General features: G+C 45.4%; 1 protein-coding gene across 1 annotated transcript in view; it reads right to left on the bottom strand.

Annotated features, from left to right (window-relative positions):
• Positions 1–26,456, bottom strand: part of ptprt (protein tyrosine phosphatase receptor type T) — a 1,196,058-nt gene that overhangs the window by 158,341 nt on the left and 1,011,261 nt on the right. Inside the window, exons 25-27 of the mRNA XM_034165958.1 lie at positions 10,935–11,011; positions 1,666–1,702; positions 1,238–1,335 (exon numbers count right to left, since the gene is read on the bottom strand). Of these exons, the coding sequence (XP_034021849.1) occupies positions 1,238–1,335; positions 1,666–1,702; positions 10,935–11,011 (212 nt within the window). The remainder of the gene's footprint in view (positions 1–1,237; positions 1,336–1,665; positions 1,703–10,934; positions 11,012–26,456) is intronic.

Here is a 26,456-nt window from a genome sequence, read left to right as displayed (position 1 = left end):
TGTTTTAGCGCTTTTGTTTGTAGGCTTGAGTTTGGGGTTTTTCTTTTCTCCTCATCCCTGGGGTTGATGGGACGGTCCCCTGGGGAGGGGGGGGGTGGGTTTGGTTGTTTGTGTTTCTTTTTGGTTTTATGACTAATGACCGCACATGGTTGGATAAGGCGACCGCACAGGTTTAAGAACTCCTGGCCACACCTGTGCTTAGTGACTGACTGAAACAAAGGCAAGGATGCAGCCAGGGGAGAGGACTCAACCATTCTGTTGGAAGACGAATGCAGATGCGGTTTCCAGCCATGGTCCCTGGAGGGGGGTGTTTCTCCTGGGCCAGGTTTGTGTGGTCCGCCAGGAGGCTTCCCGTGAGGGTGGGGTACTGTTGTATGCTGGGGGGCCTGGCTGCCTTTTTGTTTCTGTCTTTTGTTTTTCCTTCCAGGTGGCTTGCATTTGGGACTGAGTGGCTGTGTTGCTGAGGTTATCAGGACCTCACCCTGATCACCTGCGGCTCGTCAGGACTCACAGCTGAGGTGCATCTATATGGATTGGAACATGGTGGCATTTAAGACTGGAGTATACAGTGTGTATTTGCCAGAGACTCGACCTTGTTTACCAGACGGGTGAGATCGTCGTCTCGGGAGCCATCTCATCATCAGTGGATGCAGAGAACGTCCAGGTTTGGTGCACGGTCTGTGAAAGAGGAGGGGGTGAGGTCTCACGCTCGTCAGCACACTTCCTGAGGTACGTTAGATTTTGTGACTAACATTTATACAGTCAGTAAATGTGGTGTCCCTCACACCTTTTTATATTGAGCTGTATGTTAGTCATGTATCGGCTTCCACTGCAGTGGAGTTTTGTGAACTGGATGTTCCATGCCTGCAGGTTGGGAAGTTGATTAGTAATCAAGCCAGGAAGTGTTTGCTGTTTGTACACCTTTAAGTGTTCTCTCTGTGTGTAGAGTGTGGACTCACATAATGGTTCCTTCTTTCACAGACTCGGTTTGTTGCGGCCACCTGGGGGGTTGTCGGCGGGGTCCTTGGGTCCGAACAGCTTCTGGCTCCGGGACCGTTAGCGCTGCTGGGAGGCGCACCACGCCAGACCGCACTTTCTGTTATTTTTGTATCACTGTTATGTATTAAATTCAGTTAGCCTTTGTACCGTGCTCTGCTTATTTCATACTGGGTCCTTCAAACGCTGGTCGGTTCTCCGAGCTGCGTCCGACACATAACATTCTGCATGAAGAACTCACCCTGCCCACCTCCACCAGGTTGGTAACCATGACGATAGAGGCTGTATTTTCCTGCCAGACCATCCTCCAGAAATCTCTCACCGTCTCCTGCATGGGCCCTGATGCACCAACACACAGAAATTAGAGATTTAAACACACGCACATGTATATACACACACACACACACATGCTGCACACGTGCACTCACACTCTATCAATCCCAGATAGTGGTTAGTAGGCTTGAGGTAATGGGGTCTTAAATTTGTCAGGGGGATTTTATGTGGCGGTTTAGATTTAGGGGGCTGAAGTAATAGCCTTCCAGCCCGAAAGGACCACATTTAGCAACCAGCTGCTACACACACACACACACACACACACACACACACACACACACACACACACACACACGTGCACAAATGCACATGCATTCATCACGTCAGTTTAATTACCTTGTGTGGCGATGTAATGTCTGGGTCTATGGTAGCCCTGGAAGACCAAAAAAAAAGACCATTAAAAAAAGATGGCAGCAATTTCCATCAATCTTTTCCCTCCAGTACTCAGATTTTCTTCTCCATCTCTTTAATGTCCTGTCTTTCTTTCTCATTGCTCCTTATTTTAATATTTGTTTCTTTTGGCCCTTTCATTTATGTATCTCTTTCATTTAACTTCACTTCACTTCAACTTAACTTCACTTTTCTTTCATTCTCTCCATTTCCTTTTACCAGACCTTTCTTTATCTTTTCTCCTTTTTTTTGCCTTCATTCTTTACACCATGTTTTTCTCCTTTCTTTCTTTTTTCTTGTTGCTCATTTATTTCAATATTTGCCTTTGTCCCATTCATTTATCTCTTAATTTCACTTTCTTGTCTATCATTCTCTCCATTTCCTTTACCGCTCTTCATTCATTTCACTGTGCCTGCTGTCTCTCCTCCATTCTTTCCATCTTGTTTTCTGTCCTTCTTTCCTTCCTTCCTGCTCGTTGCACCTTTATTTCAACATTTGTGTCTCATTACCCTTTCATTTATCATTTAATTTCACTTTCTTTTCCTTCATTCTCTCATTTCCTTTCCCTCTATTCCTTCATTTCACTCTACCTTTATTTATCTTTCCTGCTTTCTCTCCTTCTTGTTTTCTCTCTTCTTTCTTTCATTCTCTCCATTTCTCATCTTCTCTCTATTCATTCATTTCACCTCATCTTTCTTAATCTTCTTTCACACAGGCACTGCACTTTTCTTGGAGGAGCTCTATGGGAGAACTGTGTGACGTTAACCCGGCTTCCTGAACGTGTGTGGACACACAGCACGTTATTGTCCAGAGGATTCACAGCCAGCGAGTGGACGTGCCGAACATGTTTCTATCATGCCGCTGACATGAAAGTGGAAGAACACAAACATGTACGGGTGAAGGAGAAAAGCAGCTTGCACAAATACACTGACAGAAATGTCTAACTGGAGAGAAAACGAGTCTGCTGCATGCTCTACTCAGGTGCCAACCTTCACCTGAAGAGAATAGAGTAATAATAATAGTAAGAGTGGTGGGAACAGCTAACCAAAAAGTTAGCTTCGATAACTGGTAAAAGTTAATTTTTTTTAACATTAAACCGATAAACTGCTAAAAAAAAAAATTAGCAGAGGTTTCAGCTATGCGCTAACCGCTAACTTTTAGTATTGACTCGGTGCAGCACTGTTGGCTACTGATAAGCCAGTTTTGAGTTTAAGCACAGCCAAGGCGTCTGAGTAAAATGAAAGACGATCACAAACCCTTCTACATACAATAACACAGACAGAGGGCAAGAGACCTGAAATGCAAAGCACTTTTCACTCATGGTTTCACTTATAAACTAATTCCGAACAGTTTATTGACATTAACAGTAGCTCTGTCATTTTTGCAACGTGAAAATATCGCACATATCTTTTAAAGTAATGTGCTGATTCTGAAGGTTTGAGCATTAACTAACACATTGGCACGTGTTGGTTTTTACAAATACAGTAAATGTGTATTTGTAAATATTTCTTTTTTTCATTTGCAAAAAAAGGCATTTGCAAAACTGAAAATTCTGTTTGTGAAGTGTGATTCACAATGAACAGCGACCAACGATTACGTTAGTTGCTATTTACACTCCCATCCTGTAGATGCCAGTGTTCTATGCATTTTAAGGGGGGAGTGACTGTAAGGAGACTCATTTTTCCCATAATGACTTTTGGTGCATGTGTCTGTTAACGCTCAAACCTTCAAAATTAGCACATTACTTTAAAAAATATGTGCAATATTTTCACATTGTAAAAATGACAGAGTTGCCAGTAATGTTGATAAACTGTCTGGAATTAGTTTTGTTTATGAAACCATGAGTGAAAAGTGGTTTGCACTTCATGTCTCATGCCCACTGTCTGGGTTGTTGCATGTGGAAGGTAAATGACACATTTATTTATTTATTTATTTTTTGGCAAAAAAATAAAGCCTGCCCCCTTCTGCAACAAACAGCAACTAAGATGTATGTTTTTAGGGTTTACAAATGTTTTTGACCATTAAGCTTTACTCACTACGGCAGCAAAAATGTTAGCAGACTGAAAGTTAATGGAAGCTAACTGGTCTGCTGATGGTTTTCAAAATTAGCTGAAAAGCTAATCTGCTAATAAAAAAATTAGCTTCGCTAATAGCAATTAGCAGATTAGCAGAACTGTGTCCACCACTAGTAATACAAGTACCTGGAAAAGTACAATCTCCTGTACAATTATAAATGAGCAACTCTACACAATGTCTGGAGTTCATATTATCAAACAGCTTACAGGTGCTCTCTTCCATGCAGAGTAGTACAGTGCATGTGTCACTAGTACTATCTGTCCTGGGTCACATTGTATTGTTTGGGTTTGAGCTCTGCATTATTCTGTTTCTGGTATATTAATATTACTGGGCTTTGTTATTCTCAGGCTTGTGGGTTCATGTCTGCCCCCCTCCCCAAATTCAATTTCAATGGCACTTTATTGACATGGGAAACATACGTTTACATTGTCAAAGCAAGTGTTACATACAGCAAAAAAAAAAAAAAAAAAGAAGAGGTACATACAATTAACAATATCCTACAGTAAATAAATGTGTAAATAGGACATGGGAATGAAAGAAAAGTAAAAAAAATGTAGTTCGGTGTAAAAATATACAATCCTATAAAATGTGTTTATATATATATATATATATATATATATATATATATATATATATATATAGTGGTCCCTCGCTATAACGCGGTTCACCTTTCATGGCCTCGCAGTTTCGCTGATTTTTTTTAGTGCAATTTTGCATGCTTCTTTTTTTTTTTTTTTACAGCGCATTGTGTTCTGCGTCCTTATCAGGCGGGCCGGTCACGGCACTGGTCGGCATCACTACGATTGCTCTCACTGCCTCTGAAGAAGGCCACTCACACCGCCCCACTGTCTGCTGTGCTTGCGGCCAAAATCTGGCAACAGGTCCAGAGACTACGCTCGCTGTTTTGATGCAAAGCGCTTCAGCAGCCCGCAAAGATAGAATTCTTGCGGAAAAAATCCGCAGCGCTGCATGGTCTCGGTAACCGCAGCCGCAGAGCTTCGTGGCCACTGAGAGAGGTTTGTATCTTTTTAATAACTTGGATTCTTTGCAGGTCCCGCATCCGTCCCGCAACGGTAACACCGCAGGCAGTGAGCGAAGAAAGAGCATGCGCATTGTGTTCTGCGTGTGCCTGTTTATAATCTTCTCGCCCAGAAGAAAAAAAGAGCGCCAACAACTACCCATAACTGTGTTCTTCACTCGGAAAAAGACACCTGCACCGAAGTGTCACTTAGTGGAAAAATACGCTATAGCGGAGCGGCGCCAGGACGAAGAGGCACGATCAGAGGAACTGTGAAATACTGGTCAGTCACTTTTAATAATTTCTTATGTGTCCAACCTCGTAGGTTGATCGTTAAAATTTAATTTGTTAAGTTCTAAAAGCCATCATAATTATTTATAGGAAAATGTTCTATTTTTATTTCTCAAACAAATGTTTGGGCCTGAAAACAGGTTTTGATCTTTGGTTTCATTCTATAAAATGGACTTATTTTTCTACTAAGGTTTGAACTTTGAGAGTGTTTACACAGGAGAGAAAAGTGAGAAAATGTTAATGCCTGTTTGAGAAAAGTGTATAAAGTGTGTAGTGAAGGGTTTTACAGCCTTAAAACATCTATAATAATTGTAAAAAATAACACTGACTACTTCGCGGATTTTGCCTGTTGCGGGTTACTTTTAGAACGTAACTCCCTCGATAAACGAGGGACCATATATATATATATATATATATATATATATATATATATATATATATATATATATATATATATATATATATATATATATATATATATATATATCCTCTACATCCCCATGCTATTCTGTCCTATGGTGTGCCCCAAGGTTCCATTCTAGGACCTATTTTATTTGCACTGTACTTGCGCCCACTGTGACAGATTTTCAGTTCATTTATTGATGTATCTTATGATTGTTATACAGATGACATACAGCTGTACATCTCCTTTTCTCCACAAAATGTTTCTAGGGAATCTGTTCTTCAAAACTGTATTGATGACTGCTAAAAAACTGGATGACTGCTAAAAACTGATGTCCTTGTTTGTGCCCCTGAGCAGTTTGTTCCCTCAGTGATTAAGAACCTTCGCTCTCTATCCTCTTTTGTTCATTCAGCAGTCAGAAATTTCAATTTCAGTTTATTTTCATTTTCATTTAAATAGCGCCAAATCACAACAAAGTTGCCTCAAGTCGCTTCACACAAATAAGGTCTAACCTTACCAACCCCACGACAGTGGTAAGGAAAACTCCCTCTCCCTCCCTCCATTTCCCTACTGAAATGAATTTAAAAGGGTAAAAAGCATAGTAACATGCTATGCCAGTATGCTAGTCATTTGAAAAGGAAAATAAGTGTGTCCTAAGTTTGGATTTGAAAGCCTCTACAGAATCTGACTGCTTTATTGATGCAGGGAGATCATTCAATAGACACCTGAACTGTGGAATGCACTGCTACTACACCTACGTTCCGTGGACTCTGTTGGAATTTTTAAGGAGAAACTCAAGACCTATTTGTACAGACTTGCTTTTAACTAGTTTTATGTTATTGCTGTTTTTAGTTTCTGTATTTTTATTTCAGTGTTCTTAAATTCCTGTACAACACTTTGTGATTTTATCTTGAAAGGTGCTATACAAATAAACTTTACTTACTTAGATAAAGTGACACAGCAGTTTACTCTCCTGTTTTGGGTTCACGGTGGTTTATGTCTGTTGCTCCTTCTTTTCTTGTCGCAGCAGCTTGCAAACCTTGTTGCTGTGTTTGCGCATTGTTGTACTTCACCCAAGAGACACAGAAGTTTGTCAATGTTGGTCATGCTATCAAAGTGTTTTTGGGTGTATGTGATCTGTGGGAAGTATGTGTCTCTGATGTCTTGGGACAGCGGGCAGATGGTTAATAAGTGCAGCTTGGTCTCCACCTCGTGTTGTGAGCAGTGGGTGCACATCTGTCTTCTCTGGGGAGCCAGGTCTGTCTGAGGCATCCTTTCTCCACAGCAAGGCTGTGCTCACTGAGTCTGTACATGTTCAAGGATTTCCTGAGCTTTGGGTTGGTCACAGTGCTCAGGTATTCTGCCACAGAGTATTGTCTTTTTAGGGCTATATAGCATTCTAATTTACTCTGGGTTTTGTTGATTTTTTCCAGTGCACCACATAATTTTATTTATGTTTTCTTACAATTTGGTTTAGTCTAATATGGTTTGTGTTTAGTGGCTCTGGTTGTGTTTGTGTACAGAGTCCTAGAACCAGCTGGCTGAGAGGACATCTCTCTACAGTCTCTCTGTGGATCAGGGCTTTGGTATTGAGCACATTGGGGTCACTATTTATAAGGTGGTCATAAAATGCTGTCTTTTGAACTTTATCATTCTAATTCTGCTCTGCATGCATTGTTTGGTGTTTTCCATTGGGCACGGAGGATGGATTCGCAGAATTCTGCATGCAGAGTCTCAGTTTGGTGTTTGTTCCATTTTGCAAAATCTTGGTTGGCAAGCGGGCCTCAGACATTGCAACTATAAAGAGAAATGGGTTCTATGTGTCAGATTTGAATTGGAATGTCTACTTTGATGTTCTTTTTGATGGAATAAAAAGCAGTTCTTGCCTTGTCTCGCAGGTCATTTATAACTTTGTTGAAATTGCCTGTGATGCTGATGTTAATTATGAGGTAGGTCTAGTTTTTTGTCTGTTCTAGGAATGTCTTATTTCTCTCTCTGGTCTCTGGCTCCCTTTGGTGCCCTCTTTCTGCACTTCTGTCTTGTGTGTTTTCAGACAGATTAATTACCACAGCTGTTTCCAGTTAACCTTGTCTCACAGTATATGCTCAATTGTAAATTGTTTTTTTCCAGATATTTCTAGTATCCATTGTTGTGTTTGCTCTCATGTTACATATGTTTACTGCTGTCCTGTATTTTTTTTTTTTTTTGCCTGCCACTTTGAATTGATTGCTTGGTGTAAGAACCTCACTGTTACTCTGGTTAATCTTCTGCTGCCTCTTTGTGAAAAACTGTTACCTACTGTACTGATCTCCTGTGTATCAAGCAGATGCCAGTGTTCCATGTCTTTCCATCAGCCTGATCCTAACAGACACCTCAGTACTTAACATTCTATCTGTACAAGAAACTAGAATGTTTCCTGTTGAAGAATAAAGAACTCTGGACTTTAATCCAACCAAGTAGTTACTGCACTTGGTTTCAGCATGGAAGGTTCCCTGTTCAAACTCCAGGCCTGCTACATTTCTCTACGTAATGTGGGGTCATGTCTCTGGGTTGAGTGTTGAGGACCCCAGAAGCTGGAGAAGCCCACGTTTCACCTGACTGTGGCAGTTAGATGGTTATTTTAGAGATATGGGAATGACCCTTCTGCCTTGTGGGACCATGGATGCAGAAAAGTCCAGCACCAGCACATGCTCCCAGACTTGACTTGACTCTTGTAGTTAATGTGACAAGGGGTGATGAGGGTCACATCCATAATTGACAGCATTGTAAGCGATGTTGGTGGAGTGACCTCTGCTGGACAAACTACACACTGACATCACTTCCACAACCAAAGTGTTTATTTGGCACAAAACAAGAAGGTTTCAAATTGGACAAAATAACGCCACTGGAGATATGTTCACGAAAGGCTCATATCAGCCACGTCCAAGTGATACATCAGTCAGGCTCCAGAAACAACATCTCACATTCTTTTAGGGGAGGTGATGGTCTACTGGTTAAAGTGTTGGGCTTGAGACCAGAGGATCCTCTGTTCAAATCACAGCCTGACTGGAAAATCAATAAGGGCCCTTGGGCAAGGTCCTTAATCTCCTAGTTGCTCCCGGTGTGTAGTCAATGCCTTGTATGGTAACACCCTGACATCGGGGTGAATGTGACGCATTATTTGTAAAGCGCTTTGAGTGTCCGATGCAGATGGAAATGCGCTATATAAATGCAGTCCATTTACCATTTACTCAATAATGAAATCAAGAACTGATTTGCACTGGGGTAAAAACCTGATTAGTCTCCACCACTTATTTGTCTTTCGGCTGTTCCCGTTAGGGGTTGCCACAGCAGATCAATCGTTTCCATCTCACCCTGTCCTCTGTATCTTCCTCTGTCACACCAACCACCTGCATGTCCTCCCTCAGCACATCCATAAACCTCCTCTTTGGCCTCCCTCTTCTCTTCCTGCCTGGTGGCTCCATCCTCAGCATCCTTCTCCCTATATACTCTGGGTCCGTCCTCTGCACATGTCCAAACCATCTCAATCTCGCCTCTCTGACTTTGTCTCCAAACCATCCCACCTGAGCTGTCCCTCTGATATGTTCATTCCTAATCTTGTCCATTCTCGTCACTCCCAAAGAGAATCTCAATACCTTCAGCTCTGCCACCTCCATCTCTGCCTCCTGTCTTTTTGTTAGTGCCACCATCTCTAAACCGTACAACATAGCTGGTCTCACTAGTGTCCTGTAAACTTTCCCCTTCACTCTTGCTGATATTCTTCGGTCACAAATCATTCCTGCCACCTTTCTCCACCCACTCCACCCTGCCTGCACTCTCTTCTTCACCTCTTTACCACACTCTCCATTACTTTGAACAGTTGACCCCAAATATTTAAACTCATCTACTTTCACCACTTCTATACTCCTTGTAACTGCACTATTCCACTGGGCTCCCTCCCATTCACACAGATGTACTCAGTCTTGCTTCTACTGACTTTCATTCCCCTTCTCTCCAAAGCATATCTCCACCTCTCCAGACTAGACTCAACTTGCTCTCTACTCTCACTACAGATCACAATGTCATCTGCAAACATCAGAGTCCATGGGGACTCCTGTCTGATCTCATCCGTCAACCTGTCCATCACCACTGCAAACAAGAAAGGACCTTGGTGTATGTAATCCCACCTCACCTCCACCTTGAATGAGTCTGTCATTCTGACTGCGCATCTCACCAATGTCAGACTATTCTTGTACATGTCCTGCACTATAACATACTTCTCTGCCACTCCAGACTTCCTCATACAATACCACAGCTCTTCTCTTAGCATCCTATCATAAGCTTTTTCTAAGTCCACAAACACACAATGTAACTCTTTCTGGCCTTCTCTGTACTTCTCCAACAGTATTCTCAGAGCAAACATTGCATCTGTAGTGCTCTTTCTTGGCATTACACCATATTGCTGCTCACAGATCTTCACCTGTTTTCTAAGCCTAGCTTCTACTACTCTTTCCCATAACTTCATGCTGTGGCTGATCAACTTTATGCCTCTGTAGTTACTGCAGCTCTGCACATCACCCTTGTTCTTGAAAATAGGAAATGTTCTCCTCCTCTTCTTCGTTGTCTTCACCCAGCAGTAGCCCAATTTCCACTAGCACCCTTTTGGGCAACAGCACCGGTGGCAGTTGTTAACCCGGGCCGCGACCGATCCGGTATGGAAATTCGATTCTTAGTCTGCATAGTTGGGTTGGCTTGTTTTACGCCGGATTACTCTCCACCACTAAGGTTGGGGAATATACATGTGACTTTCATGAAAGTGTAGATCAGGACAGGTCAGGTCATGTTGCTGCATCCACCACACCACAGAAACAAATTGGGACCTGAATGACAACAACCCAGGCAGACAACTGGTCACTGGAGACGTTGGTCTTCTCCCGTGCTGGGGTCCTCAACACTGAGGCACCTGTTTTCTAGATCATCACCCAATTAATGCACCACATGGCCAAAATATCCCAGCTGATGTTCCCCCATACAAGTTATGCTACTCATCTGAGTCTCCCTAAATAACTGCTCGCTTGAAACAAACAAACAAAAAAGTACCCAAGGAAACTCCAAAGAAACCTAGTCCCAAAGGCATCCTGACTTTCGTGATCACTCACTGGTACAAGTCTCGCAATCATAGAGTAAGAAAGGAAGCAGCAGGACCCTACAGACGTGGACCTTTGTTCTCCTGCAAATGTATCTGTATCACCAAACACCTTTGTCTAGTGACCTCATGACTCTGTAAGCTCTTCCAAGTTGGTTTTTGATGTCAAAGATGAAGAACCCAGAGACATGAACACCACTGTCAGCTAAGGCATAAATACTTCAGAGTCAAGTTAGGTTACACAGGTTGACTATACACAGTTGAGGTTTAAAATGTGTGTTTGTGTGTCCATGTTCACTCACATCAATGTAATTGGCGTTGATGTAGTCAGAGTGAGGATCTCCATCCAGCAGCTGCAGTCGGACTCTGGTGTGATCGTCTGTGGGGTCAGATAGCACAACAATACAACGGGCCTAAAGTTACTTTTACCCACAGATCGACACTATTAACTGACTGCGTGAAGAACTGCTGCAACTAACCGAGTCACACGTGTTGCAGCACTTTCATAGACAGAAATGCAAAACCCGCTGAGTGACTCCAGGCTCTCAGAGGAGTCTGTGCAGTTTGGATGAACAGCTCGGCATCACAGAATTGGGCAACACAGTCTCGTTCGAGGGCGGGCGCTAAAGGGGTCAAATATGACGCATATGACATACACCCCAATTCCAATGAAGTTGGGACATGGTGTAAAATATAAGTAAAAACAGAAAACAATGATTTGCAAATCCTCTTCAACCTATATTCAATTGAATACACCACAAAGACAAGATAGTCAATGTCCAAACTGATTAATTTTATTGTTTATGTGCATATATTTGTTCATTTTGAATTGGATGTCTGCAACAAGTTTCAAAAAAGTTGGGACAGTGGTATGTTTACCACTGTGTTACATCACCTTTCCTTCTAACAACACTCAATAAGCATTTGGGAACTGAGGACACTAATTGTGAGTCTCATGATTGGTTATAAAAGGAGCATCCCCAAAAAGCTCAGCCGTTCACCAAATGGGGTGAGGATCACCAATTTGTGAACAACTGCGTGAAAAAATAGTTCAACAGTTTAATGGCCCAGTCACACGGCACAAGACGAGGACACTAATTGTTGAAGCTTTGTACGTGGAATTCTTTCCCATTCTTGCTTGATGTACGACTTCACTTGTTCAACAGTCTGGAGACTCTGCTGTTGTATTTTGTGTTTCATAATGCACAACACATTGTCAATGGGTGACAGGTCTAGACTGCAGGCAGGCCAGTCTAGTACCCACACTATTTTACTACAAAGCCATGCTGTTGTAACATACGCAGAATGCGGTTTGGCATTGTCTTGCTGAAATAAGCAGGAACATCCCTGAAAAAGACATTGCTTGGATGGCAGCATGTGTTGCTCCAAAACCTGGATGTACCTTTCAGAATTGTTAGTGCCATCACAGATGTGTATGTTGCCCATACCATGGGCACTAACACACCCACATACCATCACAGTTGCTGGCCTTTGAACCTTGCGCTGGTAACAATCTGGATGGTCATTTTCCTCTTTTGTCCGGTGGACACAATGTCCATGATTTCCAAAAACAATTTGAAACATGGACTCATCAGACCACAGCACACTTTTTCAGTTTTTCCAGTCTGTCCATTTCAAATGAGCTTGGAACCAGAGAAGGCGGTGGCATTTCCGGAAGTTGTTGATGTATGGCTTTCACTTTGCATGGTAGAGTTTTAACTTGCACTTGTAGATGTAGCGACGAACTGTGTTAACTGACAATGGTTTTCTGAAGTGCTCCAGAGCCCACACGGTAAGATCCTTTACACAATGATGACGGTTTTTAATGCAGTGCCACCTGAGGGATTAAAGGTCACGGGCATTCAATGTTGGTTTTCAGCCTTGCTCCTTATGTGTAGAAAGATCTCCAGATTCTCTGAATCTTCTGATTATATTATGGACTGTAGATGATGGAATCCCCAAATTCCTTGCAATTGAACACTGAGAAACATTGTACTTAAACTGTTGGACTATTTTTTCATCCAGTTGTTCTCAGAGTGGTGAGCCTCACCATCTTTGCTTGTGAATGGCTGAGCCTTTTGGGGATGCTCCTTTTATACCCACTCATGACACTCACCTATTTCCAATTAGGTGTTCTTTGAGCATTCAACAACTTTCCCAGTCCTTTGTTGCCCCGTCCCAACTTTTTTGAAACGTGTTGTAGGCATCCATTTCGAAATGAGCAAATATTTGCACAAAAACAACAAAGTTTATCAGTTTGAACATTAAATATCTTGTCTTGGTGGTGTATTCAATTGAATATAGGTTGAAGAGGATTTTCAAATCATTGTATTCTGTTTTTATTTACATTTCACACAACGTCCCAACTTCATTGGAATTGGGGTTGTAACTTCTCTACTTCCGGGGGGAAAAAGATATTTTCTTTGGCTTTTTGGGCAAATTACACACAAAGTGAAAATGCAAAGAATGAGTGACAATGCGGTGGGGAAGTGGACATGTGTTGCGGTTGGTTTATGACCTGGACCTCAAACGTGTTGCGGTAACTATTTCTAGTGAAATATTTACAATTGTTAATTTACGAGGACTATTAGAAAAGTATCTGACCTTATTATTTTTTTAAAAAACCATATGGATTTGAATCACGTGTGATTGCGTCAGACAAGCTTGAACCCTGGTGCGCATGCGTGAGTTTTTTCATGCCTGTCGGTTGCGTCATTCGCCTGTGAGCAGGCTTTGAGTGAGGTGTGGTCCACCCCTCTCGTCTGTTTTTTTTATTGCGAATAAATGTCTGAACGATTTGGAGCTTTGCTGCATCAATTTTTTTCCAGAAACTGTGAGAGACCACCAGGTCCACTTTTTCAGCACATTCCACCGTTACAGGAGTTTTTTTCATGGAAAAAGAAGCGGAGGGACGTGCCACCGTGCCGCTCATGGCGCAGCACAAAACCACCTTGGTGTTGGTCTCTCAGGACGGCTTTCAGATGGATTTCAGACGGATTGCGGTTGCTTTCCAGTCGTGTGGCGCGTCCCTCCGCTTCTTTTTCCATGAAAAAAACTCCTGTAATGGTGGAATGTGCCGAAAAAGTGCTGATGTCCACATCTTCTGCCTTTTGTGAAAGTCAGACGAGGTCCTGGATCAACAAAGCTTTCACGTTGGAAATGATCTGGTTGTTTCAGCGGGGTGTCAGCCTGTTGATGGGGGCTGGGAGCGCACCGCGCTCTCAGGAGTTGTGGGCAGTCCTTAAAGTGGCAGTAACACTCCGTAATCTGTTTAATCCCCACAAAATCGTCCCTGAAAGCCATATTAATTTTTCGAATGGTGTCCACCTGGAGGTCTCTCACAGTTTCTGGAAAAAAATTGATGCAGCAAAGCTCCAAATCATTCAGACATTTATTTGCAATAAAAAAATAGACGAGAGGGGTGGACCACACCTCACTCAAAGCCTGCTCACAGGCGAATGACGCAACCGACAGGCATGAAAAAACTCATGCATGCGCAAGAGGGTTCAAGCTTGTCTGACACAATCAAACGTGATTCAAATCCATATGGTTTTTTAAAAAACATAATAAGGTCAGATACTTTTCTAATAGACCTGATTTCTAATTTAATGGCCAATTCGGTAGTCATCATTGGAGGGGACTTTAACGTTGCTTTAAACCCATCTTTAGATTCTTTCAGTTCTCCAACATCTGTAAGGCTTTCTCAGTCTGCTAAAACTATAAAGGAGTATATGGATGAGTTTGGTCTGGTGGATAGTTGGAAAATCAAAAATACATTGACAAAGGAATACACATTTTTATATCCTGTATATCAGTCTCATTCTAGAATTGACCTGTTCCTCTCTAGTAATTCTATTACTCCCAAAATTAATTCTAAAATTCATTCCATCACTATAAGCGTTCATGCTCCTGTGTCACTTTCGGTACAAAGAGAGTCCACTATTAAACCGTCTCACTCATGGCGCTTTAACACCTCACTCTTAAAGGAATGTGAATTTGATAAAATCTTAAGAAGAGAGTGGGCAGACTTTATAGAAGGAAATTACTCTCTGAGTGTTTCTCCTTCTTTGCTTTGGGAAACAGGAAAAGAAGTAATTAGAGGGAAAATGATTTCATATTCTTCTCAAAAAAAATAAAATTGAACATCAATTAGAAAATGACCTTGAAGAAAAAAGTAAACATTTAACAAATAAATATGCTGCGTGTGCAAGTCATCAAACTTTGTCTGAATTAAATAATGCAAAATTCCAACTTGACTATATTATATTGAAAAAAAAACAGAGTTCCTCATTCAACGACTTAGATATAATAAATTTCGGAGAATACACCTAATCCAGTAGATATGCAGTCATTCCTTGACAATCTAACCCTACCTCAGCTATCTAAACCTACCTCAGCTATCTAAAGAGCACTACATGCAGGTTTGAACAAAATGACTAATGGCAGGAATCCGGGCCCAGATGGCTTTCCTCCTGAATTCCTGAAACATTTTTGGCAGCTGGGCTGGTGGGGCCGGTGTGTGTGGCCCGCTCACTGCACTATGCTTCTCCTTTCCGCCAGCTGCTTGGGGTTGGGCTTCACATGCACTTCACCAGCTCAGTATATGCACATACATCATATTGGGTTTTAAGTAGCACATTATAGGGTTCAAATAGATTTGGGGTCAGGTGTTGATGATGGGTTTGCAAGGCAGTCTGTGGCGCAGCTGTGCGCTGCAGCCTCCCACAGCGATCTCCATCCACCACTCCTGCCCTGCCATTTTAATGCACACACTTTATTTCTACAAATTTAGTAAACACATTCACTAATTTAGAGTCAATAGGCAGTGGTAGGTTTGCAGGGCAGGCTGTGGTACAGGGGTGTGCCACGACCTCCCAACATAGTCTGACTTTATCTTTGCTCACTTTGGGAGAACACCTTCATTTCATGAACTGGGACTGGTGAGGCAACAAGCTAAAGCTACACCATGTACAGCGTATTCTTCTTCTTTGCCCAACAGTAGCTCAATGTCTGCTGGCACCCTGTTGGACAACAGCACTGGTGGCAGGTGTTGTTAACTCGGGTATTGACCGATATCCAGCATGGAAATTTGTTTTGTGATCTGGATGTTTGGTTTGGCAAGCTTTACGCTGGATGCCCTTCCTGGTGCAGCCCTTCTCATTTACCCGGGTTTGAAACCTGCACTCAGACGTCCCTGGCTGTATACCCGATGTGGCTGAGTTTTATGTCAATTATTTTGTCCCAGCCTTTCAAAACAATTATGGTTAATAGCTGGCAGTTATTTTAGTTTGCTTGTATCACGGCAACGGCAGGTAAGTGCTGATGAAGGGGACAGAAATGAGCCTGATTAGCTTTCCGTCCTGTCTCTTTGTCAGTATTTTCTGTTGTTCATCTCTTCCTATTCACTTTTTTTTTTTCATTTTTAGACATATGGTCCATTGTCGCGGTGTCACTATTAGAAGTAAAAGCTGAATACTGGTGTAGAGAGTCGGGATATGAGAGAAAACAAAGGGTGAGCATCAGACCAGAAGGATGAAGACTGAGATGCAGTGACAACACGGGAAAGAAGGAAAAGAGTGATGCTGTGCTGAGAGAAGGAGTGTGAACAGGAATAAAGGGTGGACTTGGAGAAAGAAGTGATTAGGAAAAATGTAAGGACTATGTGACATTAAAAAAAGCATATCATCTCTGTTTTTCATTGAAATGATGTCAGTAGTCATCTAATGGTTGGTTTAACTCAAGCATTTCTAAAAAATAAAAAAAAACCACAACATATTGGCTAATTTTATGTAAACTGTTGGGAGGGTGGAGCATGAGCCAAGAACCCAACACATTTTGGTGCTGAACAAGAGCATTTTCTGCAATTCTCTCATGAAATATACAGCAACTGAAATAATAATAATGAACAAAAATCCCTGGATGGTATGTGTGTTCCTCAAGCTCAGGTCCTCCACCATTACATGGAGAAATGTGACAGAGGTGGGGTTTGAACTGGGAACCTTGTTTTCAGTGCAGAAGGTTCCTGGTTCAATCTCCACCTCTTGTTGTGTGGGCCGCTGAAGAGGAGGTACTGCTGGCCCACCACCACCAGAGGGCGTCCTGCCTGGAGTGCGGGCTCCAGTCACCAGAGGGCGCTGCCGCCTCACAGGAGCAGCCAAGGTGACAGCTGTCACCTATCAACCGAGACAGCTGACATCCATCAGCAGAGGGGTATATCAGCTGGACGGCATCTCCACCTCATTGCCGAGATATCGCTCTACCAAGGAGGTAACGTATCCAGCCCAACGAATTGTCTTCTGACTATTGAATACTTTTGCCTTTGCACAGAAAGAGAGAAGAACAGCAGGAGACTGTATTTTGGGATAAGTACTCGCATTCCTGCACTACAGTGTTGTTGTTGATTAGAGGTGGAGGTGGTGTTTCCACCCTACGTGTTGCTGGGTGCAGCCGCACCCACATTTGACTGTTTCTGTTCCTCGCCAGCAGTACCGGATCCGACGAGCGGAGGCAGTGGCCACCTGGGAGTTCGGGACTTGGCGGCTCCAGTATTCCCGGGGTTCGGAGGCCGAGGAAATCGGGTGGTTCCGGTTCGACTCGGACAGACGTCTCCTATCGTCAAGCCTGCCCACACGACACCATTGGAATTGGTTATAACCACAATTGTAATCTGTTGTGTTTGTTGTGCGTATTCACAACAGTAAAGCTTTGTTATTTGACTTTCTCCATTGTCCATTCATTTGCGCCCCCTGTTGTGGGTCCGTGTTCCTACACTTTCACAACAGGATATCTCGGCCAGCGTCATGGATCCCGAGGGGCGTCAACCGGCTGTTGAACGGCCAATGGAAGAACAGGGCGCACAGGCGTCCGCAGGAGGGGTGATCAGTGAGTTGCAGCGGATCCTCACCGCTTTCACGACTCGGTTGGATTTGATGACCGAGCAGAACGTCCTCCTGAACCGCAGGGTGGAGGCTCTCGCCGCGCAGGTGGAAGCGCGCCCTCCGGGCGCCGCTGCGGCTCTCCCTCCCGTCGACCCTGTGCGTAATAATGACGTTCCACTGGTCGTTCAACGACCCCTCCCTCCTTCCCCTGAAGCATACATAAGCCCCCCAGAGCCGTACGGAGGCTGTGTGGAGACATGCGCGGATTTCCTTATGCAGTGTTCGCTCGTCTTCGCACAGCGTCCCGTCATGTACGCGACCGACGCTAGCAAAGTAGCTTATGTGATAAATCTGCTTCGTGGTGAGGCACGCGCTTGGGCTACAGCGCTCTGGGAGCAGAATTCACGGCTCCTTCAGACATATGATGGGTTTGTGAGGGAGTTCAGAACAGTGTTCGATCACCCTAATAGAGGAGAGACCGCTTCAGCCGTGCTGCTGTCAATGAGACAGGGGCGCCGGAGCGCAGCTGCCTATGCAGTCGACTTCCGCATCGCGGCTGCAAGGTCCGGCTGGAATAACACTGCCCTCCGCGCCGCCTTTGTAAACGGACCGTCGATGGTCCTCAAGGAGCACCTGGTGGCTAAGGACGAAGCGCGGGATTTAGATGGGCTCATCGATCTTGTCATACGATTAGACAATCGGTTAGAAGAGCGCCGTCGGGAACGAGACGAAGGGTGTGGCCGGGCACGCGTCGTCCCTCTCCCTTCCGGTTCCGACCGCGTTCCGCCCTCCCCACGCTCCACGGCCCCTGCGCTCCGTGCGGTTACAGCCCCCCCTGCTGACGAAGCTATGGACACGAGTAGGGCAACATTTAGGGCACCAGTTACACAAAGGAGGCTGGCCCACGGAGCGTGTTTTGTTTGTGGCTCGATAGAGCATCAATTAAGAGACTGCCCCGAGCGGTTAAACGCCAAACGCCCGCCCCTAGAAACTGGGCTAGGGGTGGGCCAAGACATTCACGTGGGACACACCCACATCGCCACATGACTCCCAGTTGCAATCCTGTATGAGGATTTAACCCTGAAGGCCCCAGCACTGGTGGACACGGGCTCAGAAGGGAATTTGCTAGACAGCAAATGGGCCAGGGAGATGGGGCTCCCTCTGGTGGCGCTTACCTCGACTGTGCAGGTACGGGCAGTAGATGGCTCCCTACTCCCTCCTATCACTCACAAGACACCACCAGTAACCCTGGTGGTGTCGGGGAATCACCGGGAGGAGATCGAGTTTTTTGTGACTCCGACCACCTCCCGTGTGATTTTAGGGTTCCCCTGGATGTTGAAACACAATCCCAGGATTGATTGGCCGTCCGGGGTAGTGGTTCAGTGGAGCGAAACCTGCCATCGGGTATGTTTAGGTTTCTCGGTTCCTCCCGGTTCTCAAGCCAGGGAGGAGGTCAGAGCCCTGCCCAATCTAGGGACGGTGCCGGTGCAGTACCATGACCTTGCGGAGGTGTTCAGCAAGGATCTGGCGCTCACCCTTCCCCCGCACCGCCTGTATGATTGTGCCATTGATTTGGTTCCAGGCGTTGAGTTCCCGTCCAGTAGGCTGTACAACCTCTCACGTCCTGAGCGCGAATCAATGGAGACCTACATCCGGGACTCTTTGGCTGCCGGGTTGATCCGGAATTCCACCTCCCCGATGGGTGTGGCTTTCTTTTTTGTGGGGAAAAAGGATGGCGGATTACGTCCATGTATCGATTACAGGGGGCTGAATGAAATCACGGTTCGTAACCGATACCCCTTACCCTTGTTGGATTCGGTGTTCACGCCCCTGCATGGAGCCAAGATATTCACCAAGCTTGATCTTAGGAATGCATATCACCTGGTTCGGATCCGGAAGGGAGACGAGTGGAAGACGGCATTTAACACCCCGTTAGGTCATTTTGAGTACCTGGTCATGCCGTTCAGTCTTACAAACGCTCCCGCGACGTTCCAAGCATTAGTTAATGACGTCTTGCAGGACTTCCTGCACCGATTCGTCTTCATATATCTAGACGATATACTCATCTTTTCTCCGGATCCTGAGACCCATGTTCGACATGTACGTCAGGTCCTGCAGCGGTTGTTAGAGAACCGGCTGTTTGTGAAGGGCGAGAAGTGTGAGTTCCACCGCACTTCTTTGTCCTTCCTGGGGTTCATCATCTCCTCCAACTCCGTCGCTCCCGATCCGGCCAAGGTTGCGGCGGTGAGAGACTGGCCCCAACCCACAAGCCGTAGGAAGCTGCAACAGTTCCTCGGCTTTGCTAATTTCTACAGGAGGTTCATTAAGGGCTACAGTCAGGTAGTTAGCCCCCTGACAGCCCTGACCTCGCCAAAAGTTCCCTTCACCTGGTCGGATCGTTGCGATGCCGCGTTCAAGGAGTTGAAACGGCGCTTCTCGTCTGCACCTGTTCTGGTGCAGCCCGATCCTAGTCGCCAGTTAGTGGTTGAGGTGGACGCCTCGGACTCAGGGATAGGAGCCGTGCTGTCCCAGAGAGGGAAGACCGATAAGGTCCTTCACCCGTGTGCCTATTTTTCCCACAGGTTGACCCCGGCCGAACGGAACTATGACGTCGGCAATCGAGAACTCCTTGCGGTGAAAGAGGCTCTTGAGGAGTGGAGACATCTGTTGGAGGGAACGTCCGTGCCATTCACGGTTTTCACTGACCACCGGAACCTGGAGTATATCAGGACCGCCAAGCGGCTGAATCCCAGGCAAGCCCGCTGGTCACTGTTCTTCGGCCGTTTTGACTTCCGGATCACCTACCGTCCTGGGACCAAAAATCAAAGATCGGATGCTTTGTCCCGGGTACACAAAGACGAAGTCAGAACGGAGTCGTCGGATCCCCCGGATCCCATCATCCCGGAGTCCACTATCGTGGCCACCCTCACCTGGGACGTGGAGAAGACCGTCCGGGAGGCCCTGGCACGAAACCCGGACCCCGGAACCGGGCCGAGGAATAGACTCTACGTCCCACCAGAAGCAAGGGCTGCGGTTCTGGACTTCTGTCACGGTTCTAAGTTCTCCTGTCATCCGGGGGTGAAAAGAACCGTGGCAGTCGTCCGGCAGTGCTTCTGGTGGGCGTCCCTGGAGACCGACGTCCGGGATTATATCCAGGCCTGTACCACCTGCACCAGGGGCAAAGCCGACCACCGCAAATCATCGGGATTGCTACAGCCGCTGCCCGTACCTCATCGCCCCTGGTCTCACATCGGCCTGGATTTTGTCACGGGTCTCCCGCCGTCCCAGGGAAACACCGTCATCCTCACGATAGTGGACCGATTCTCCAAGGCGGCCCACTTCGTGACCCTCCCGAAGCTCCCAACGGCCCAGGAGACAGCGGACCTCCTGGTCCACCACGTCGTCTGGCTGCATGGGATACCATCAGACATCGTCTCCGATCGCGGTCCCCAGTTCTCCTCGTAAGTCTGGAGGAGCTTCTGCCGGGAACTGGGGGCCACGGTCAGTCTCTCGTCCGGGTATCACCCCCAAACCAACGGGCAAGCAGAACGGGCCAACCAAGAGATGGAGCAGACCCTACGTTGTGTGACAGCCGCGCACCCGGCGGCCTGGAGTACTCATCTGGCCTGGATCGAGTATGCCCACAACAGTCAAGTGTCATCAGCCACCGGCCTCTCCCCTTTTGAGGTGTGTTTGGGGTATCAGCCCCCATTGTTTCTGGTGGTTGAGGGAGAGGTCGGTGTGCCCTCGGTCCAGGCCCACCTGCGGAAGTGCCGTCGGGTGTGGCGTGCCGCCCGTTCTGCTTTGTTGAAGGCCCGGATGAGGGCGAAGACCCATGCAGACTGGCGGCGGACCCCGGCCCCAACGTATCGCCCCGGGCAGGAGGTGTGGTTGTCCACCAAGGACATCCCACCACAAGTGGCCTCCCCGAAACTGAAGGACCGCTACATAGGACCATACAAGATCCTCAAGGTCATCAACCCCGCTGCAGTGAGGCTTCAGCTTCCGGCCTCACTGCGGATCCATCCCGTGTTCCACGTGTCTAGACTCAAACCACATCACACCTCGCCCCTCTGTACTCCCGGTCCGGCGCCACCCCCTGCCCGGATCATCGATGGCGAGCCGGTTTGGACTGTGCGCCGGCTTCTGGACGTCCGACGGATGGGCCGGGGCTTTCAATATCTGGTGGACTGGGAGGGGTACGGCCCCGAAGAACGCTCCTGGGTGAAGAAGAGCTTCATCCTGGACCCGGCCCTCCTGGCCGACTTCTACCGCCACCCGGAGGCGCCCGTTGAGGGGGGGGTCCTGTTGTGTGGGCCGCTGAAGAGGAGGTACTGCTGGCCCACCACCACCAGAGGGCGTCCTGCCTGGAGTGCGGGCTCCAGGCACCAGAGGGCGCTGCCGCCTCACAGGAGCAGCCAAGGTGACAGCTGTCACCTATCAACCGAGACAGCTGACATCCATCAGCAGAGGGGTATATCAGCTGGACGGCATCTCCACCTCATTGCCGAGATATCGCTCTACCAAGGAGGTAACGTATCCAGCCCAACGAATTGTCTTCTGACTATTGAATACTTTTGCCTTTGCACAGAAAGAGAGAAGAACAGCAGGAGACTGTATTTTGGGATAAGTACTCGCATTCCTGCACTACAGTGTTGTTGTTGATTAGAGGTGGAGGTGGTGTTTCCACCCTACGCGTTGCTGGGTGCAGCCGCACCCACATTTGACTGTTTCTGTTCCTCGCCAGCAGTACCGGATCCGACGAGCGGAGGCAGTGGCCACCTGGGAGTTCGGGACTTGGCGGCTCCAGTATTCCCGGGGTTCGGTGGCAGAGGAAATCGGGTGGTTCCGGTTCGACTCGGACAGACGTCTCCTATCGTCGAGCCTGCCCACACGACACCATTGGAATTGGTTATAACCACAATTGTAATCTGTTGTGTTTGTTGTGCGTATTCACAACAGTAAAGCTTTGTTATTTGACTTTCTCCATTGTCCGTTCATTTGCGCCCCCTGTTGTGGGTCCGTGTTCCTACACTTTCACAACACCTCTATCACATTTCTCCATGTAATGTGGAGTTGCGTCAGGAAGGGCATCCAGTGTACAACTTGTGCCAAATCAACATGCAGACCCACCTTGGCTCTGCTGTGGTAACTGTAAGTGAAAACAAAGGAGCAGCTGAAAAGACTTACTTTTATACACACACACACACACACACACACACACACACACACACACACACACACACACACACACACACACACACACACACACACACACACACACACACACAAAAAAAAAAGTATGACTGAGAAGTTTTGAGTCTGACCTAGAAATGTTAGAGCATGGCTCTCCATCTATTGCATTCTGAGAAACCAACATTTCACCCAGTGCGTCAAAATTTCACACATTCTCAAGAAATGTTGGTTCCTCAGAATGCAAAAGATGGAAAATCATGCCTTACTTTTTCTGAGTCAGACTCAAAACTTCTCATTTGCCCCTTATCCATCCATCCATCCATCCATCCATCCATCCATCCATCCATCCATCCATCCATCCATCCATCCATCCATCCATCCATCCATCCATCCATCCATCCATCCAGATAGATAGATAGATAGATAGATAGATAGATAGATAGATAGATAGATAGATAGATAGATAGATAGATAGATAGATAGATAGATAGATAGATAGATAGATAGATAGATAGATAGTGTCATGATCTAGACTTTTGGTTTCATGTTTGGTTCTGCTTAGTTTAATTTTGATTGTCTTTTCAGTGTGTGATTTCTCTTACTGGGTTTTTCCTGCTTGGGCTTTGTCTTTCCCTATTTCTCTTGTCTGTCTTTCTTTGTGCTTGGTGGTGAGCGGTGCACACTGTTTGGGGAAACACCCTATTCTGAAGCTTTCCACACACCTGTTTCTAATCTGTAGCTCATCACCTGGGTGTATATAAACTTCACTGGTTAAACTAGTTCTCTGCCAGATCTTTGCACCTTGTGCCTTTGCTTCCAGCTCTGTTTTCTGTGTTTTCTAGTCCTGCTTCCACATTGTGTTTTGACCACCTGCCTGTTTTTCAACCATGCCTAACGCCTGATGAGTTTGCTGTGTTTGCTGATTTTGGACTGCCTTTCTGTGTACACGACCCCACTGAATTATTCAGTAAATGATTCTAAAGATCAGAGCTGTATTGTTGAGTCCAGCATTTGTGTCCAGATGTCTCTGTCCACCAAACCTGACAGACAGACAGACAGATAGATAGATAGATAGACAGGTCGATCGATCGATCGATCTTTGGGGACACACCGTCAACTATAATATGTATATTCGTGCTGGCAGAGTTGCCCCGCTTTACCTGGGTGAAGAACAAATAAACCAAATTAATAAGTCAACATTAAATATTTCATTGGTCAATTTTGCACCACCTCGGGATAAATCAAGGAGTTTGCATGCTAGGGGGAGGTGGCCTGTGTGGAAGGGGTTGCATGGGGGGGCAGAGTTGCATGCATGTGGGTTTGTTTGTTGGGGGTGTGGGGTGTCCTGTGTATGGAGAAGGTTGAGTGATTGGGGTTGTGTGAGTATGGAGCGTTGTGTGAGCGTTTGTGATTGTTTGGGGGGGGGGGGGGTGCATGTGGGAGAGAAACCAAAAGTAATTAGTTTAATTACTTTTATTTAATTATTATTATTTATTTTATTTGTTCTTACAGCTTTGTTCTGTTTTCTCTGTTTTTTTACTTGTTCTGCTACAATATGTATGTTCTTGATTGCTCAGTAAATGTCATCTTATGTTCTCCATCGTGAGTCGCAGATAAAAAGCAAATCAGTATAAAGCCTCTGAGACGTACTTTGTGAAGTGAACGTATTGATCCATACTGTACATCAGGCCGGACTCCACTTCACTTCAGCATTACCGCAGAATGTTTCCACTGAACATGACGCCGATTTTGCTGCAAAACACTCCTTAATGGTGATTTCCAGAATCGCGGTGAGGAGAGTCATTTTGCTGGAGTAGTTTTCTGCCTCTGGCGGAGCAGCAGCGATGATGACAGCAGGATTCCACTCTTCCAGTACAAGATACTGTCAGCAGCTATCGGCTGACTCTCGCGCTCACTTATTTCTCTTTCACATATTCCCTGCATGGAAAAACAAACACAACAGGAGGTCGTCTGCCAGCCTTCTGCTCCTCTTCCACGCTGCCTCTCCTCACGTCTTTTCTTCCTCTAGTCTCTCCTTTGCTTGGCTGGTTCCGACCACAGTCATTTCCCTCTCTCTGTCTCATCCCACACTGTCTGAAGGAGAAATCCTTCAGACAGCAGTAATTAGACAGGCCCATGTCAGCAGCTGTCACAACTCCAGAGCCATAGACAGGAGGCTGGAACCAGGGGATGGAGATAGGTGGGGGGTCTTCAAATTGTCCAGAAATGGCAGGAGGTGCTGGCTTGCACACTCTGCAAATCCGGATAGAAGTCGCAGGTCTGTAGGAGGTTGCAGTGTGTGTGTGTGTGTGTGTGTGTGTGTGTGTGTGTGTGATATTTTAGCATCAAATTTAAACTTTTGTCACCTGACTCCTGAGAAAGATTCTGAACCCTTTAGCCTCATCATGCTCCGTTAAACACCGTGTGCATGATCATTTTACTTCTGTGTGTCAAACTTGAAAGTATGTGTGTGCTTGTGTAAAACACGTTTTTTTTCTCTGTCAAATTAGCAGCTGTAATTTTAGAAAACATTATAGAACATTATAGATTGGGTATTAGCCAAATGTGAAGCTAAGACATCAGGCAGTCTAGCTTCGAGTTCAGTCTTAGTTGTGGACTTGATGAATTGCTGTAGTGATATATAAGGTTGTTGTTCCACTAAATATGGCAGAGAAACTGTAAACTTAATAAGTGAGTGATCAGAAACCACTGATGTAAGATGCATGATGTTAATATTCGTGACAGCAATACCACATGTGAGAACCAAATCTAGGGTATTTCCACGAATGTGCATCAAGTCCTGAATGCATTGCCGGAATCCTAATGCATCCACAATTTCCATAAATGATTTGCAGAGGGGATCAGAAGGCGTATTTATATGAACGTTAAAGTCACCAATGATCAGAATGTTATCCACACTAGTTGACAAGTTAGAGATGAATGCACCAAACCCATCTAAGAATTCAGAATATGGGCCAGGAGGCCTATATACAGTGACAAAGTAATATGGCTAATTTTTATTCTTCTGACCTTGGCAATGTGCAATATCCTGAGCAGAGCTGAGAATCAGATGCTCAACTGAGTTATATTTGTGACCCCCAACAGCTAATAAGCTAAACCTAGGTTTATAAATAAGAGCAACACCCCCGCCTTGTTTCGCATCATGAGGAACATGACTAAATGCTTATGCTGGTGGGCAGGATACATTTAAGGGGAGGACAGCTGTAGGTTTAAGCCAGGTTTCCCATTACCCAATCATATCTAAGTGATGATCAATAATTAGATCATTAATCAACAATGATTTTGAGGATAGTGATCTTATGTTATTATCTTATGTCTCATGCTTTCGCAGTAGCAGGTCCTAAACTTTGGAACTCGCTGCCCCTTGACTTGCGTGCCATCTCGGATCTGCCCCTTTTTAAAACAAAACTCAAAACGTATTTGTTTAGATATGCTTTTGATACTTAGTCTTTTTAGACTTGGGAATAAAATGAATCCGTGTTCCTCTTTTTAACTATATTTTAAATGCGATTTTTATATGTACAGCTCTTTGGTCAACTTAGGTTGTTGTAAGGCACTTAACAAATAAAATTTGATTGATTGATTGATTGATTATGTTAATGAGACCCAGACTAAGGATGTCAGTGGGGTTGACTGTTTGGGTTTAGGGGTGGTATCAGAGTAGCATATATAAGATGGCTAGAAGTAGGTTTAGGTTTGAGACATTCCATGCGAGTTGCAGGGCGCAGA

The sequence above is a fragment of the Thalassophryne amazonica genome, chromosome 3, assembly GCF_902500255.1.
Source record: "Thalassophryne amazonica chromosome 3, fThaAma1.1, whole genome shotgun sequence".
In the NCBI taxonomy this organism is placed as follows: domain Eukaryota; kingdom Metazoa; phylum Chordata; class Actinopteri; order Batrachoidiformes; family Batrachoididae; genus Thalassophryne; species Thalassophryne amazonica.
This window is presented reverse-complemented; position numbering and strand designations above follow the sequence as displayed.